Genomic DNA, 18,550 nt, shown 5'->3' with positions numbered 1-18,550 from the left:
AAGTATCGAGTGTGATTTATGACTAAGATGTATTTAATTCATCCAAATCTGATGCCTCGCATTGATGAACAGTCTTGTTATGTTTATTAGAAATCGAAATAAACAACGCTGACAATTTGAATTCACCTCCAAAATCGGCAAAATTACCGTTTGGTTCACATCATCGAAATTTTCCTGCTGTTTTAGGACAACACGAATTGGCAAATTATAAAAAAAAAAAAAAGAATTAAAAAAAAAAAAAAANAAAAAAAAAAAAAAAAAAAAAAAAAAAAAAAAAAAAAAAAAAAAAAAAAAAAAAAAAAAAAAAAACGCCTTTTTCGGTTAGCGTCAAATAGTGGGAATCGGGCATCTGATTGGTTGGTGCAATGCATTCGAATCAACCAATCTCTTGTGTAGTGAAAATAAGCCTTAACTTTTGACATAATGTAAAATTTCAAAATCTTAGCCATAGAAAATTTAAATATTAATGCTTTCAAAAATTATATATTATATGCTACATAATGCAGCCAAAAATAGGATTAGTACATTTATTCACATATTTAACTTTTTTACGAAAAAGACTTGTTGCAGCTAACTTTAACTTCTTTTTCTGTTTTGTTTTTTGTTGGTAGTGGGAGTGAAATTCGATGACAACCTGTTGAAACATTTGTGTTGTTCATTCTTTTTAAGTCACTTTATTTTTCTGCTTTAAACTATCGTATTATTTCAGCTAAAAATCTTTTTATTGATTTCATATTTCTTTGTCTTTACGTTCCTTTACTATTACTTCATCTCATAAATATGGTTAATGATAGATTGGGCGCCCTGAAAGCTGTTAGTATTTATTCCACATATTTGTGGTATTTTTTTTATACACTGAATTAAATGTGGGTTATTACTTGGATTGATTTATAGCTTATTTGGTTTTTATTTGAGACTGATTACATTTCGAAACAATGAAGTTTATGATCTTACACATCGTTTATATTTGATATTTTCAAATTGTTTTGTCAATTAATATTAAACTGTATATAGCCTGAACACTTAATCACTATGTATATAAAATCCTTGAAATTGCTCTTCAATATTGAATATTTTTTATATTGATCGAATTCTTAGTGTGAAACTTTTGGCATTTGTTAAAAACAAGGTTTGATCTTGTAGTCTTTCTTTGTCTTTCTATTTAAGGATAGAGTAGTTACTAGGGGATATTAAATTTTTTTGTTAATGATAAATTGCTAATTTTTATATTAAATTAACTTATCATTTTCTTTTTTCGGTTTTTTTTTAAATAATTTAATTTAAATTTTTTTTTTTTACTTTTTATTAAAAAATTTTTAGCAATTGGTTTTTAATTTTTTAAGCAAATGTGGTTTTTCGAATTAAAACAATTTTATTCAAAAAAGCTAAATTTCTTTACAATTTTTTGAATAATGTAAATGATTTTAGTAAGCTTCAAAGAGGTTTATAAATAATAGTGCTCTTTGATAAATATGTTAGTTTAATGCATATATGATGTTTCTTTTAAAGAAAAACAACTATTTTTAGTAAAAATATACTTGAATCTTGATGTAGTAACATAATTTGACTTAATACTGTAGGAATAGTTCAGGCTGGAAATAAATTCTTTTAAATCTTTGACAATATTAGGTTATTTTAAATATACCCCTAAAAAATGAATCTTTAATCAACTTTAGTTGATACAGAATTAAGTATTTTTTAATGCTGTGAATAATTATTCCCAATGGCTAATAATCTGTTTTTAAATACCTTGTAATTAAAATATAGTCCCTACCTGAAATACACTTAAAAGGGATAATAATTACTGCGTAGTTATTAATTACTTTCCTATTTGAGGAACATTTAATGTGTTTGATTCATTTGGTTATGTTATTTCATATTTAGTTTTTTTTACTATTATATATATATATATTTGTAAGATTTCAAACAATTGCGAAAGAACATTTTTGTTTGATAATACGAAAATTGTTGATCAACGTAAGGATACAAAATTTTATAACTTGAGAGGAGAGGAAATTTATGACTGATAATGTTAATGAAATAAAGTTAAAATAATCTTACAAGTGTTAAGATGGCTATTGAATGTATTCTGTTTCTTGTGTTCAACTATAGTTTGATTTAGAAAATCAAAATAATAATTTTTTTTAATTAAGACTAGATGAAAAAAAATTTTTTTTAGTTTTAATTCTATTTTTATGTATTTTTCCAATTTTTTTCGAGGAAGTTTACCTAACATTTTTGTGTTCTTTTTTTTAATTCTTATTACTAATTGAATAATTTAGAATATCTGTACAGTTATAATTTTAACAACATCAATATTTGAATTTTGTTATTTTAATTTTTTTGTGAGTATACATAAGAATTTGATTACTTAAAAAAATAAAAAAAATTTAAGTAGTAATGAAATTTAGAATTTCAGTTTTAATTACTCACTGACATTTCTTAATTTTATATAAGTTGTATAAATATAGGTGATGAACAGAAGAGGAAGAATAAAACTTTGAGTAAAAGTTTTTTTGGTTAGAGGCACAAGATATACAAAAAATGAAATCATTGTCATTTAAAAAATACCACTATGGCCAATTTCTACCCACTCCTAAACCATAAGCAATTTAGAAGAATTATTCAAATTTATTAAATTTTAAAACAAACAATATAACATTATTAAACTATTAAAGAACAACTAGTGCGGTTTAGAAATAAATCTTAAAATTAAAAAAAAAATTGTGTTTATGCAGTTTATTGTCATTACTTTCTATCTGTAAAGTATTGACCCCCTGATCAAAGAGGCGTTTTAAAAATATAAACAAAAGTTTTTGTTTTAAATTATTGTGTGTGCTTACAAAATTTGGTCTTATTTAAGGTACTATAAAAATATAAGTGATTCCAAAATATTTTTGCAATGAAAAAGTAAAAATTTTTGAAAATTCTTAAATTTTCTAGATATTATCTATTTTTTTTTTTTTAAAAAATACTAAACTTTCAATTAAGTACTATATAAAATGTTTTCCTGATCTTATTAATTTTTGATTTATAGAAAAAAATTAAATGTTTTCTTGCATTTTAAAAGCGTTGAAGTCCTTTTTAAACTATGAAATGAGGGGACATTAATTACAACTTTTTATGCAATTGCAATTTGAAACTGTCACTAAATTTTTTGATTGCTGGTCATTGATTTCTATACTTATTGTATGATCTTAACGTAAAATTTATCAACACTAAGGTAAGAGATAAATTTTTCCTAACTGTGTTAGGCAAAAATTAACATTTTTAGAATTAGACTAGAGTTAACGTTTTAAAAGTGACCTTGTGTAATTTTTAATGCCCGACAATTATTGAAATTTGGTGGAGATATATCTATATTGATACCTGTTAGCGTTAACTTAAATTGCCTGGTAAAACTCTCAGATTCTTGTGCCTAAATTTTTAAAAAGTATATAGTGATTCTTATGAAAGTTTTATCCTTTAGGGTTGTCCTATTTCAGTGATTTTCTTTCTCTTTTATGGGTTGGTATTTGCTACTGCACTGTGCTAATACATGTATATGACACATTCATATATCTTCCTGTTTTCACTTTAAGATGTTTGCTGGATGATTGTGAATTAAATTAGTTTTTTGTTAAATGTGAAACAGAATTGTTCATATATTTATGTATGCAATACAAAATTTGTTTAAAATTTCAGGCTTTGAATGAAAACTATGAAGCTAACAATGAAATCACCATTAATATGGATGGAAATGAATCATTTATGTCAGACTTTTTCAATGAGGTGAATATTTTTTAACTGTTACTGTATAATGATTCTGATTAATTGATAAATGTTACTGAATAATTGATAATCGCATTCATCTATACTTTATTTAAAAATAGGTTTTTTGAATTTTAATATTTGTGAAATTATAGAATACCTTTATAGTAATATTTAAATGTTCACTAGCATCTGTTTAATAAGTTGATAGTAAGTCAGCATTTGAAATTGAAATTATTAAAAAAAGTTGCTGGTCCTTCTATCCAGTGAGCATCATTGTGTATTGATCTGTAGACTATGTCACTTGTTCACTCAAACTTAAATGTTAACTATATTTGTACATCACATAAAATCATTTTCTTGATTTTTAAAGGCATCATATTTATTAATTTATTTTGAATCATGCACTAAATACGTATTTTATATCAGAAATAAATGCTCAAAATTGTTACTGTCATCCAAATAAAGTCAGAATATTAAACATCTGTTTTAAATAATGCATACTGTGTAATATATTTTGTTATTCTTCGCAGGAAATTCTTAAAAATTCATAATTTATCAGCCTTTGATTCTGAAATACACCAGTTCGCATGTTCTCGTACGTTAAATACATTTCTTTATTCAATCTATGTTTCAGATCACATTTGTTTCTATTTTTTTAAAGTTTATAATTTCTTAAAATTACATTTTTATACTTTAAATTAATAATTTTATAAATCTCAAACATTAGGCAAATGTACTAAAATTTTTCCATCATTCTTTTCACCATTACCATACCATTTCTAATGAATCAGCTTACCATCAGAATAGTTGCTTTCTTCTTTTGAATTTTCGTTTTTAAACGATCAAGTAATTATTTTCATAAACAGACATGTATATGACACATTCATTAATTTCAAATAGGTAGAACGTTAAAGTTATGCTTGTTATTGATTATGTAGATATGTATTTTATAATATCTTCTCATTATTATCTACATATTGTATTATTTTAGGTGGAAGAAGTGTCAAATTGTCTTGATAAGATTATTTCTACTGTCGAAGAAGTGAGGAAAAAGCACAGTTTTATACTCTCAGCTCCTTCAACTGATGAAAGTAAAAATAAAAAAAATTATAAATAATAATTTTTTATATTTCTTAAGAAAAATTCCTGTTGTAAATGTGGCAAAAAAACCTGGACAACAATTTTTATTATTACTTAATTAAAATAAATTAACAAAATCTAACAAATAATAAGAATAGACTTTTACTAATAAATAAATTTTATTGATATCAAAGTTGCCGCTTTGAACAAGGCAGGGGAGAAAATGCTAATTGAAATTTTATAGGCAAGTCTTCTACCTTTAATCTATCTCATTCCTGCTGAAACTATTGGTTTTGAGAATCCAGCCTTTTGCTTTGAAAAGTGCAGGTCCTAGACTCCAAAAGCGAATGAACCATACATTGTTATCCATTGGTTTGAGATCTGGCAAGTTGGGTGGACATTCTTCAGTGATATTATTTCCAGAAAATGTGCTTTGCATCACTCTTTTTCTTTTTGGCCTTGTGAGCTAGTATGGGGATTTTTTGAAACGTCCAGTTCACATTGCTAAAATGCTTTTAGGCTCACAAAAGTACAACAGCTTCTAGAATCTCCCATTAGTACAATTTTGATTTATTTTAACGCCTTCATCAGCAAAAACCAGCGGTGTTTTGCCACTTGCACGAATTCCGGCTCACACCATAACCGATTCTGGATTTTGCTGAGGTGATTGAAGCGTTTACAGACCGGATCATGTCGTTCTGATAGTTACGAGCTTTATGGACGATAATGAGATTTTCATAAATGAAAGTTTTTGGCATCTTTGGAGCTGCATGAGTTTATTTTTTTCAGAGAGAAGATTGATTTATTGGAACTTGTAAGGCTTCAGTCGAAGCTCTATTTTTGTCCTTAGTCGTACTAATCGATTACTTATTCCCATTTTATAAGTGATCTTTCTCGTACAAACCCTGGGATTATTTTGAACTCTCTTTTTGATGCTCTTATGATTATTGAAAATGTTCTCTGTGCATTTTTTTTTTATTTTCTGGGTGTCAACAATCATTGCCAAGCTATTTGAAGTAGCAGATTGCATCAGACACCGTTTGTCGAGGCACATTAAGCAAACAAATGATTTCACACAATCATTTTCCTTTCTTAAACAACTCTAAAATAGTAGATCTTTTGTTGAGCATTGTAAAAAAGAAGACAAAAAACAATATGTAAACTAAGAGATAGATTATAGAATATTTTACAGTTAAAGTGGTTGGCAGAAAGAAATGGACATACAAATTAAAAAGAATTTAGTTAACCTTCTATTCTGTTATGCAACAACTTTGTTTGAATTTTTCACCCACTCTGTATTTTTTATGGATTTTACTTAATTTTAATATCTATATTTAATTTATCAATATATTTTATTTATCAATACATTTTTTTAAGGAATGTTTAACTTGCTTTTAATTATAAATCAAACATAAGTATAATTTTGTTAAAAAAATAAACTTGAATGTTTCTTTCTTTTTTATGAAAATTTGTTGAGTGTCTCAAAAACTGTATGGTAGTTGTTTCAATATAGCTTTAGAACACTTGTATCCTTTCTAAAGTATTTAATATTTGTTATAGTTTAAAAGTATATATATACATCAATTAACTAAAGGTATATGTATACATCAATTAACTACATCAAATATGCTGACATGTAAACTAATGTTCATGGTGAAAGGTTTTTGAAAGTTTGTGTACTGTATTATAATTGACTTTACATCTGGAGAAAAGTAACTATTAAATAATCAGGTTTACACACTAATTTTGATAATAAATCTGTTATTATTATGACATTATTTCTTTATGTTTCTCCAGAGGTTTCATAAATAAAGTGCCTTATGTTTTACGTAAAATTTTCATTTTGCAAATTTTTAATAAAGATTTTCTTTATCTTCTGTTGAGAACCAATATAATACAGATGTGATTTAAAATATGCAAAATCTTTTCCTCGAAATAAGAGATGTTTAAATGACTAATGTTTGCCTTTAGTGTAATTTAAATTAGAGCTATGCTGCATTTCTTTTTTACATTAAAAAAATCTGTGCCAAAATAAAAAAAATTTCAGAACAAAGAAATTTAATTACATTTTATTTATATATTTTTAGAAGTAAAGATGGATTTGGAAGACCTGATGGCTGAAATCAAAAGATTATCGGGGAAAGTGCGGCAAAAATTAAAATGTAAATGTTTTTATTATCTCATTATTGTCTGATTTTTAGTTTTCAATACACAATCATGAGGGTTGGATATTTGATTGCTAAAGATATTTCAGTGTATGACATTATAATAAAATTAATTTTTTCTCAGAGGAATTAGTAAAAATTTTAGGTTTTAAAGTTATAAAAAAAATTTTTTTTTACAGTTATGGGACAAAATATTGAGCAGCAAGAACATGTTAATAGTACCTCTGCTGATTTAAGAATTAAAAAAACTCAGGTAATACTTTACTTCTACATTGTAATATTTATATGTTAAAATAATGCTGTATATTATTATATATTTGTGACAAAATAAATTTCTTAACTATCATGAATTTATTATCAAAAGTAAAAAGCTGATAGAATTCGCTAACTACTCTGCATGGAAACGTTCAAACCTACTGACAAAGAATGGACTGTATGGAAAATAGTTACATAAGCATAGGCTAACTAGTTACATAAGCTAACATTTTGCTGAAAAGAGGGAAGGTGGTCTAAAAATATGCTTACATAATATTTGAATAGCTCCTAAGTTGCAATATATTCAAATTTTCTGTAAGTGTTATCTCTTGATGATAAAGCTAGTACAAATTTTTGCATTACCTAATGTTCCGAAATTTATGTTTTTGTTTAAAAAAAATTATAATAAAAGCTTATACAGTAGAGTCTCAATTGCTTGAGTTTCCCATAAATCCGAGGCAAATCCGTTTTGCTCCGAAACAATGACCAATTCACACACAACTTGGAACAATGGTTACAATTGGTTTCGCGACGATTTCTACGGCTAAATGTTGAAAAACTAATTTGTGTATTAAACACGGAAATATGTGAGCAATGTGTTTAAACAAAAACATTAGTCAAAATACAAGGCAATAATATAATGAATATTGTAACTTGAATGCGTAACGCAGTAAATGTACCCTGATCACGTAATGTAAGTAAATTTCTTTAAATATAAAATATTTTTCAATTAAATACTGAAATTTAAAAAATGCTTTGTTTCTATTTATTTAAATATTTTTTAAGTTTTCAAAAGTTTGAGGTAGGCTCTATCCTGTCTACCTCCAATTATCGAGGCTTTACTGTATTGTTTTAGCTTCATATTATCAATAGAACATGTTGAAAGTACAATTGCTCCAAATTGTTGCTTCTAAACTTCTTAAGTAACCTAAAATATTCATTAGCAGTGTCCGTTTAAAAAAAAAAGAGTAGCGTGAGAGCTAACTGCTATATGCATACTGTTTGACAGAGTGCATACTGCAAACTAAAGCCAATTTTGCAGTACAATGTTTTCTTATCGTCCATTGAAAATTTGCTATTTTCATTAAGATATTTTAATTATTTTAAAAATTGTATTCGTGTTTTTAAAAATTGTGAACAAATTCAGTGAGTTAAAAAAATGCTATTCTCTATTAATGTTGGCATTGTATTTTTTATTTTACAAAGTAGGAATTTTTTATATATCTCTATTTAAGAATTAATATTATTTAATTACATAGTTTTATAATCATTTGCTCATCAAAAAATACATCTGATTAATGTGTTAAGTGTGGGATTAAAATTTTTCAAGCAGTTCATAAACCATTAAACATGATAGAAATGAAAACTGTGTCCATAGTGTTTTACTTAACTATGATGGAAACAGTTTACTTATGTTTTATTTGAAAATGAATTAGTACTGATTCAATTAAACATTTTTATATTTTTCTTTTATATTAAAAAAAAAATCATAACTCGTGTAAAACATGAATTATTTTATGTAAGCCTTAGTTTGTATTTATTGAAATCTTTGTTTGTATAAAAAGGAACATAGTTTGGTGCTAAATTAATTTGTTCAATTATATGAATATTGTTATGCATCTTTTACGTGAGTGAGGAACGGTTTAACTTTGTACTAATGAATAAAGGTAAACAACATGGAAAGAGCATAGAACAATGTCACATTAACAGATATATTATAGTTTTGGTTCTATAATGCAAGAATTTCATTAATATTAAAACATTGGCAGAAACTTTCATTCAGTATTTCTACATTAAAGATACTTCTTAGAGAAAAAGAAAGATAAGGCTTATAGAATTACAGTATATCTGTTTTGCAGAATTATTTGTGCTCTTTTCATATTGTTTAGTTGTATTCATTGTATAAACTGTCATTGTGGCAATTTGGCTTATTGCATAAAATTCACAAAGTTTCAATATTTTTAAACCAAAATTTAAGTTTTAGATATTATTAAATAATTATCCAACTGTTACTATATTCATAGTTGTAATTAATTCTAAATTACAAAAAAGATAAAATTAACACTTTGTATAGACATAAAATTTTGTCGTAAGGTAATTATATTTAAACTAGAAGCAAAATATGGTGTTTAGAGCAATTAATTCTATATTGATTATTTGAAACATTTTCTAGCACACAGCTCTTTCAAGAAGATTTGTGGATGTCATGTCTGCTTACAACAATACGCAGACAGATTACAGGCAGCGTTGTAAAGATCGAATCCAACGTCAGCTTGAAATTAGTTAGTATTCCTTTTTTTTCTCACAAAGTTAATGATTGAAATCTATGTTTAACCTGCTTATGGAAATAACTATCATTGTTGTTTTGAGTCGTGTATTTTTGTCTAAATATTGAATGTATATTTACAAGCTTGTTCTGATTTTAGTTTTAATCTTTGCTGCTCATAATTCTTGTTAGTTCATCTTAAAATATATTACCTAGTTTCTATAAAGTGTGTATGATTTGTTGGTTTTATGTTTTTAAAATAATTGTTGTCGGGTAACTGCTACAGCTTATTTTGTCTAATCAAATTGATAATAAATGTGTTAGGCGTTTACTCACTCCTCAATTTTTGAAAACTGTGTTTCAGTAACATTTAAAGTAAGATTAATTAAAGTTGTAGTTTCCATTTATTTTACATATAAGCGCATTTAACTTAACTCCATTTTCAAATAAAATTTTCCAACTTTCTCTTTATCAGTAAGCAATGCCGGTGGTTCTAAAAATATTTTTTTTATTTTATAACTGTCATTGAACAGCCGACCCAATTTTGAGTTTACAACTACTAATGTTCAACTCCATAGCCTTATAATTTTTAACCCAATCCAGAAGACAAGAGAACTACTGGATCAAATATTAGGAGAAATTTGCTTTCATGGAGATCTTTTTGATGGAACTAACCTGCATTTGGAAAGGACATGCATTACATGGAAAGGAAAACCTCCCACGGTTAGCCTGATGGAGAGGGGACTCTAACCCATGATGTGCCTCCCACGGAGGATATTTTTACATCAGCAGTGTGGTCTGTGCGGGATTCTTATCGACCAGCTGTTACTGGGATTCGAACCCGGTTCAACTCATTAGAAGGCGAACGCTGTATCCCCTGGGTCACTACAGCTCTCTAAAAATATATAGTTTTAAACATTATAATATAGTCTATGTACTTTCAAAAGAAGATAGACCATTGAAGAGTTCACTTTGACACAGGGGTGTCATGGTGCTGAAAGATCTTAAATTTGCTCCCAGATGTTTCCTCACCTACTATAAACTTCTTTAAACATATTTCTATGATACCCTTATTTTTACTAATGAACTTGTAGTATGATTTGGCTTTCAATCCTATGTGAATAATAAGAAAAATAAGTTTTTTGTTCCTATTGCTAGTTACTTAATGGATTAATTGTTCTTTTGGTTTTAAATTTATATGTTAGATTTACAAAATTTTGCAAAAATTGTTTTGAGTAGTTTAGCATTTTTTCAAATTTAATCAAATGTATATTAAGTTTAAAACAAAACATTATGTCAGCAAATAATAAATTTTAAGTAAGTATTGGGCAAGTAACAGTTGTGATCAAAGTAATTAATCTTGGCAAAATTGCCTCATTTTTATTTTGAAACCACGTCAAAAAGTATAATTCATTAATAAACATTGTAAATTTTAAACTTTTAAAAGATTAATTATTAATTAATTTTAGACTTTGAAATGTAATATTAACTGTACGTTTATTCCAATTTAAACTGTTTGTTGAATTTTTTTTATTCCAAATAAGAAAGGGGAGCTTTCAGTTACGGATTTCAAAGCAATAAACTTTTGCTGATGTAAAAATTGTTGTTTCTATTGACTTCAAAATTTATGTTTCAGACTGCTCCAAATATTTCTCAAAATATGTAAGATCCAATCACTTCACTGGAATACAAAACAGCTGTTTCTTTCAATCTTCTAAGCATTGTATTCCCTTTTCTTTCTTTTTAAAATTATTATTATTTGTGTTGTTAATTTCATGTGAACAGTAACTGTAGAAAATAGTGATTGGAAATTATTTTACATAAATGTGGATGCTAAATTATGTTCTCATAATTTTGTAGCTGGGAACTCTAAAACTGACAGAGAAATAGAAGAAATGCTTGAAAGTGGCAACCCAGCAGTGTTCACTCAAGGAGTGAGTCTAATATTTTTCCAAATTATCTGTTCATAATTTAAAACAGAATATTTTAATTAAATTAGGACTTATTCATCTTTTTTTAACCTTTGTTTGTATTTTATTGAACCAATGAATGCAAAAGTATAATTATAAAGTTATAAGTGTGAGTAAATGATAACTAACTCACGCATTTTTTGCTCAATTATGACATTTTATTATTTCATTTTAAAATTAAATGGAATAGCTACTATAATCCTACTCACCCATTTATTTTTTCATTTCAAATTGTTTTTACGCTTGCAGTACTTTCTTTTATCTCCCTTTCAACATTTCAACCTTTAATTCTTTACACTTGAAAGGTCATCATGGCCATTTATAAAATAGCCACAACTGTAAGTGTTAAAATTATTACTTAAAATATTTAGTCACTTTATGTTGATAGTGTACAGACAGCGTGTTATGTCTTGTAAATTTTAAGTAATAATAACAATTTAATACTTTTTTGAAGGAGTAAATTTCATACTTCAGTCATTTAGGATAAAGCAGAATTTGGTTCTGTAATACACTTGGTAATCCGACTTCTCTCTGGACTTGTTTCCGAAAATGAATTGAATTCAAAAAGTGAATTCCTCGCTATTCTTAAATAAAATAATTATAAATACATATTAAAAATTATTTTTGGCATGGAATTATCTTTAGATAAATGTTATAACTGTGTGCAAAATATTTTTGATTCGCCTAAAATGTTCTTGAGATACAACGAAATACGCAAAAAGTAAAATTAACATTAAGGAGCTCTAACTTTAGACCATTCTCCTGGTGAAACTATTGGTACCATATTTGTCAGATTGAAGTACCTTTATATTTAGATGTTTAGAAATCAAAATATGTCCAAAAAAGGTGTGTTTCTTATTCAGAGAAAGTCTGCAATCATAACCTAAATATCTGCATTGATTAATTAGCATATTTGAAGTCAACCCCTTGAACCATTAAGATTGAAACCTAAAGTTATTCAACTCAGGTTGATTCTTTTTTTTTTCTTTTGTCTACGCTGTACATTTTATATTAATGCTAATGTACCACAATATTTTTTTAAGTTACGTAAAAGGGGAAAAATACCAATTTAATTTCTTTCTGTAGATTGTTATAGAAACTCAGAAAGCTAAACAAACAATGGCCGATATAGAAGATCGACATGCAGATATAATTAAGTTAGAAAAAAGCATTAGAGAGCTGCATGACATGTTTGTTGACATGGCACTTCTAGTTGAAAATCAAGTAAGTTTTTTTCAATATGTAATATTTTCACAATACATTAATACACCCATCAAAATCTTTTGCTTTCTGAAAACATCTAGTTTTATAAGGTGCCTGATTTTATTAACCGGTATATCAACTCTGAGGGGGGGGGATTTCAAAGTTGCACTAAAAACTAAATTGATATTTATTTTTACTGAATCTACATTTGACATTTCCATTAAACATGTTTTACATATTTACAGATTGGTTTCTAAATATTAGCACATTTTTTTGATTAACAAAATTTGGAATTAAAAGATGCATCATAGTTTAAAAGCTTGAGTGAGTGATGATCATCGACATTGGATTTATTTCTCACTCTTCAATTTCCCTAAGAAGTGGAATCTACACTTGTAACTTTGTTCTTATTTGTCTTGCAAAACCTAAAGAAATAGAAAGTTCTAAGTACTCAGATAAGGATACTCTCAGTTTTTCATGTTGTAAATATATGCCGGCCCTACAAAAATTTGATTTTACGTAAGAGAAATAATTATTTTATTAACGGCTTAGTTTATAATCCAGTAATTTTATTACGATCACTATAAGTCTTATGATAATCAAAATTTTTAAGGCATCATAAAGCTAATTTCTATTCTATTTTAAAGCTAGCCGTCTAAGGCGGCCAGCTGTCCGCCACGCTAAAGGTTTTCACAAATAAAGTTTTTTAAAACATAGCAGGAAATCTGAAGATTAGTGGACAATTAAAGTGTTCCTGTCCTGCAATTTTGTCTTCATATCCAGTTCTGCTGCAGATGTGTTATAGCTCTTGAGGATGTTTGAAATTATATAGCTACAACGCTTAAGAAAAAAAAAACTAAAATGCTAAATACATGAAAAGAACACGAAAACGAATAAATTTTTTATGGTATCAATTTCTATTTCTATATAATTTTTTATGGTATCAAATTCTATTTCTATATCTGTTACGTCAAGCACTCAGGTATTATAATTTGATCTAGTTGTGCTTGTATAATTTTGATCTAGTTGCGCTTTCTACGTCATTTTGTTAACATCGTTTGGTTTGTTATTTAACATCGTTTGGTTTGTTATTTCTAAGTTAACTTTCAAAAAATTGGCTGGCATCAGCATTTTTATTCTTTAAGTTGTTTATTTTTTCTTTTGGAATTCGTTCCTTTTTAGCGAAATGTTTTTCAACCTAATCGAATTCTTTGCCGACTGTTCTCTGTATATATAAAGAAAATAAAGTAAATATTTTTAAAGTGTTGTGAAAAGAATTTTTAGTTGTACAAAGTACTACAATATCGCTATAAAAATTATCGTCTTCGCTTAAGAAAAAAAAAAAAAGAGCGTGGAAAGAAGAAGAAAAACTTATTATAACAATTATGAACAGCGACAAATATATCAAAGCGAAGCGTTCTATTTACGTATCGAATATGTTGCCACATTTTTAATACAAAAGTTAAACTTTTCTCCATTTTGATAAATGTAAACTAATGCGAACCTTACAATTAAATTATTAATTCCTTCGTATATTATTGGTTTAAGCTGTCGAAGATTAATATTTCAATTGTAAGGTTCGCATTAGCATACATTTATAAGAGTGGAGAAAAGAATATGCATTTTTTTAATAGTTTTTTGAATATGGCTCTTTGAAGACGAAAAAGCATACATTTTCTTACAAAATGACTCATAACTAAAAAACTAATCGAAATTTTTGAAAAAGAAAAAAAGTACTTCTTCATTATGTCAAAACACAATTATGTACCGAGTTTCGTGCCTGGGCGAAGCTTCTGGGGCGATATATTGTGATTACAGACAGACAAACAGACACACACACACAGCTGCGTTTATTATTATGTATAGATTTTCCTAAAATATTTATAAATAAACATTTTACTTTTAGGGAGAATTGATTGATCGTATTGAATACAATGTTCAAAATGCTGTAGACTTTGTTGATAATGCTAAAACCGATATTAATCGAGCTGTAAGATATAAGAGCAGAGCCCGCAAAGTAAGTTTTTTATTTACTAAACAACTGTTATTATATATTCTAATCTTGCACATTAGCTATTATTAGTGTACTTAGTTAAGTTTGGGTGTTTTATAATTTGTATGTTTAGTTAAAACTGATGTGAAATGTTATATTTTTATCCTTATTTATAATTATTTAATAATTGATTTTGCTTACCTTATTAAATAATATCGCTTTTCTTTAATTTTTTGTGTCCATCTGGAAACAGATGAGTTGTTAAATATTTGTACCAGTAAAGGCTTTAAAAAGATCAATAGTATGTGATACTACTTTTTAAGTTGATAACTGAAGGTTGTACGCTTCTTATTGCTAATGGAATATTAAAATTTATCTTATACATTAAAAATTGAAGATAGTGTGCAGTGAAAAGTAGCCAATATATGAAATTTTGTTTGATAAATAGTTTAGGTGATTTATTAAAACAAAGTGCTGCGTCTAGTGGAAAAATTATAATAATAACTTTCTGAACTTAAATATTTCTAGATCTGTTACTTACTAGATCTGTAACTAGTTTAATTATTGAGTACCTTAAATATTGCTGTACTTATATTTGTTATAATCAATTTAATTGTGAAGTTGTACCAAATCATCAATGTCTAATAATTGATGTTAACAACATGCAAGGCAGTTCTTTTTATTTTTGTGTAAGTAAAGAGTGTACAGTCTAAAAATTACATTTTATTTTTGTAAATTAATTCATATTTACCTTGAGCTTGTAATAGTTAATGATGATTGCTTCTTATTTATTTTATGTTGAGAAAGCGTTTCTAAAAAATAAAACTTTTTAAATATGGAATAGGGATATAATTGGCATAAAACTTTTAAAACCTGAATTATTGATAAATTTTTACGAAAAACTTTTTCTGTAAATTGTTAATTTTTTTCTATAAATATATAAAAATATTTCTAAATTGCACTAATTCAATTTAAAAAAATCTGGTAAAAGAAAATTTTTTTTAATTTTACTCTGGAAATCTCAAAGAAGAGAATCCTTATTAGCCCCTTAACGCACAGATTTTTTTGAAAAAAACCGGCCAAAAAAATCCTTTTTTATATATATAAAAAAGCTAGAACAAGGTTTCCAGTTGTTGCCGCTCTTGGTTCAACTTTTTTTTGGGTGGACAATTTTAATATATTGCGCTTTTGTTCCATGGAATGCAATGGCTTACAATCCTATGTAAATGATAAATATCAATAAAAAGATTTTTTTTCTTAACTTTCACATTGTTATTTTCAATTAACGATTATATTCTGTGAAAGATTATAGCAGCATAAAATACAACGCCGCTTGAATTATCTCAAGTGTGCATAGTTTGAAATGTTTAGCACGCTCGAATTAACTTGAGCGCACAAGTTAAGGGGTTAACATTTTTTTTAAAAATTTTCACAGATGAGTTATTTCAATTAGGAGCATGCAGTTTATAGCCTATAAAGCCTTTTTAGTTAGCAGAGCTTGTATTTTTCCTGATTTTATCCCAATTTTTAGCTTTTTTTTACAATATTCCTGATTTTTGTGTGTTCAAAACATTCAATTTTATACTAAGGCAAATGCAACACTTTCATTGCGGCAATGATGCACCTTTGTCCCACCATCTGGGTTATGACTACTAAAGCTCAACGCTGTAACCTTGTAATTTTGAACCCAATCCAGAAGACAAGGGATCTCCTGGATCGAGTATTGGGAAAAATTTTGCCTTCGTGGAGGACTTTTTTTGATGGAGTTAACCTGCATTTGCGTTACATGGAGAGGAAGATCACGAGAGCCTTTCACAGTTAGCCTGATGGCAAGGAGACTCTAACCCATGATCTGTCTACCATTGAAGATAATCCACTTCAGCACTGTGGTCCGCGCAAGCCGGATGTGGAATTTGCATCGACTGGGCTTCGTACCCTGTTCGCTTCATTGGAAAGCGAACGCTGTATACCCTGAGCCATCGCTGCTGAAAATCCCTATATTGCCAACCCTTTTGAATCAGGGGCCGGGACAGCCTAATTGGTAGGGCACTGAGCCCATGTCCAAGAGTTCGTGGGTTTGAACCCAGGCTGGCCGAAGACTCCCCGTGAAGTAAATGGTAACTGATGCACATTAAATCTGTCTAGTCAGAAAGTCCTCCATGTTCCCATAACAAATCAATACCTCTCGTGGTATTAATTTGTTATGGGAACATAGTCCTTGTCTCCAGAACCAATCCAGAAGACAAGGAAACTCCTTGATCTAAGAGTTTCCTTGTGTTCTGGATTGGTTCAAAATTACATGGCTATGGAGTTAAACATTAGTAGTCTTAAACCCAAAATTGGGTCGGCTGTTCAACGACGGATGTATAAATCTTTTGAATCAATCTTTTTATTAAATATTTATTAATTAAAATATATTTTATTAAATATTTTGATTAATAATCTAAATTTGAATAATAATCTAAATATTTGATATTTTTGAACAATTTCACCCAAGTTGCATGGTAGTTATTCTTATGTTTATTTATTTATTATATTATTTTCTTTTTTACCCATTGATTATTTTTATTTTCTTTATAGAAACTCATCTTTATCATTATTTGTGTTCTCATTGTGCTTCTTATAATTGGTTTGGCTATAGGCTTCAGTGTTTGAACTTTTTTCTGGATGTGGGTAATCATCAATATTAGTCTGGAGGAGGAAAATAATCACTTCTTAAAACATCGATTATGAAAGGAAAGTCGCTATCTTTATTTTAAAGCTTTAATTCTTTTCCGTTTCTGTTAATATAAAAACCTGCACTCCAGATCTTTTACATTCTTAGTATGTAGCTTTTTTTTAAAAAAATAAATTGTATTTTTATATAAATAATTCATTCATCAGTAAAAATAGTTTTAAAATTTTTTAAGTATAAGATCATAATTCATTACAATAATAGCTTTTTAAAATGATTCATATACAAATGTTATTGCCAAAAAGTTGCCTTTGTATACAGGATAGTTGTTAAAAAAGTATTATTGTTATAACAATTAAATAATCCTCAGTACAACTAGCATGTAATAAAAATTGTTCATTGGGAGGGATCTTAAGCATAACATAACTGTTTTTATCTTTCTCATTTTGTTTTCAAATAGTATATTATTACAAAGATGCCACATATTGAAAAATTTTAAATGCTGCATGAAAGTCCATTTTTTTTTTAAATTTTCTGGTTTGATTTTGTTTATCTGTGTAGGACCCTTTGTTTTAATAACTATTATGAAATTTAGTGGCTTATCTTTTCGTATATGGACAAATTTATTTATCCGAATATCAAATTTGTAGAGCATTTCCAAATTTTGTTTAATAATCTACTAAGTGTTTTCATTTATTTATTTATTTATTTTGTGTGTGTGTGTGAGGAAAATGTAATTTTTTTAACTAATAAATAATAACTCGTCAATATTCATATTTATACGTGTTTCTAAAACTACGCATCGCAATTCAGACTCACGCGAGCTAAAAATTGTACATCATCATACCTGTCAAGTCTCCTGTTTTTTAGTGAAGACTCCTATATTTTACGACTATCTCCTGTTTACCTGATTCTCAAATTTCTCTGTATTTGTTGAATAAATTTTAAAAAAAAAATTTTTGGGTCATAAAATATTTGCTGATGGCAAAAATACTTCTCTTATTCGTCAATAGATAATTCACTACAGTATGTTGAGTGTTAATAGTTTGAAAAATTATAAATAAAGGTTCAAAAAAATCTTCTTTAGATTAAGATTTATATACATATTTTTTACTCACTAAATGTAAGTGCTTATATTATTTCTAATTGTGAATTTCTCCTTTTGACTAACTTGATTATATATGATGTATC

The 18,550-nt window shown here is 27.3% G+C and overlaps 1 protein-coding gene across 1 annotated transcript; it reads left to right on the top strand.

Moving 5' to 3' along the window:
* The first annotated feature begins 566 nt into the window (after positions 1–566).
* Positions 567–18,257, top strand: LOC107443649 (syntaxin-1A). Its single transcript, XM_043049935.2, has 10 exons — positions 567–813; positions 3,685–3,771; positions 4,745–4,844; positions 6,921–6,995; positions 7,178–7,251; positions 9,427–9,535; positions 11,380–11,453; positions 12,576–12,713; positions 14,599–14,709; positions 17,266–18,257. Exons 1-10 carry the CDS (start codon positions 781–783, stop codon positions 17,338–17,340), a joined length of 876 nt encoding a protein of 291 aa, XP_042905869.1. The 5' UTR covers positions 567–780; the 3' UTR covers positions 17,341–18,257.
* The last annotated feature ends 293 nt before the right edge of the window (positions 18,258–18,550 follow it).

The sequence above is a fragment of the Parasteatoda tepidariorum genome, chromosome 2 (assembly GCF_043381705.1).
Source record: "Parasteatoda tepidariorum isolate YZ-2023 chromosome 2, CAS_Ptep_4.0, whole genome shotgun sequence".
Lineage (NCBI taxonomy): Eukaryota > Metazoa > Arthropoda > Arachnida > Araneae > Theridiidae > Parasteatoda > Parasteatoda tepidariorum.
Note: the sequence above shows the minus strand (reverse complement) of the source record. Positions and strands in the feature narration are given on the sequence as shown.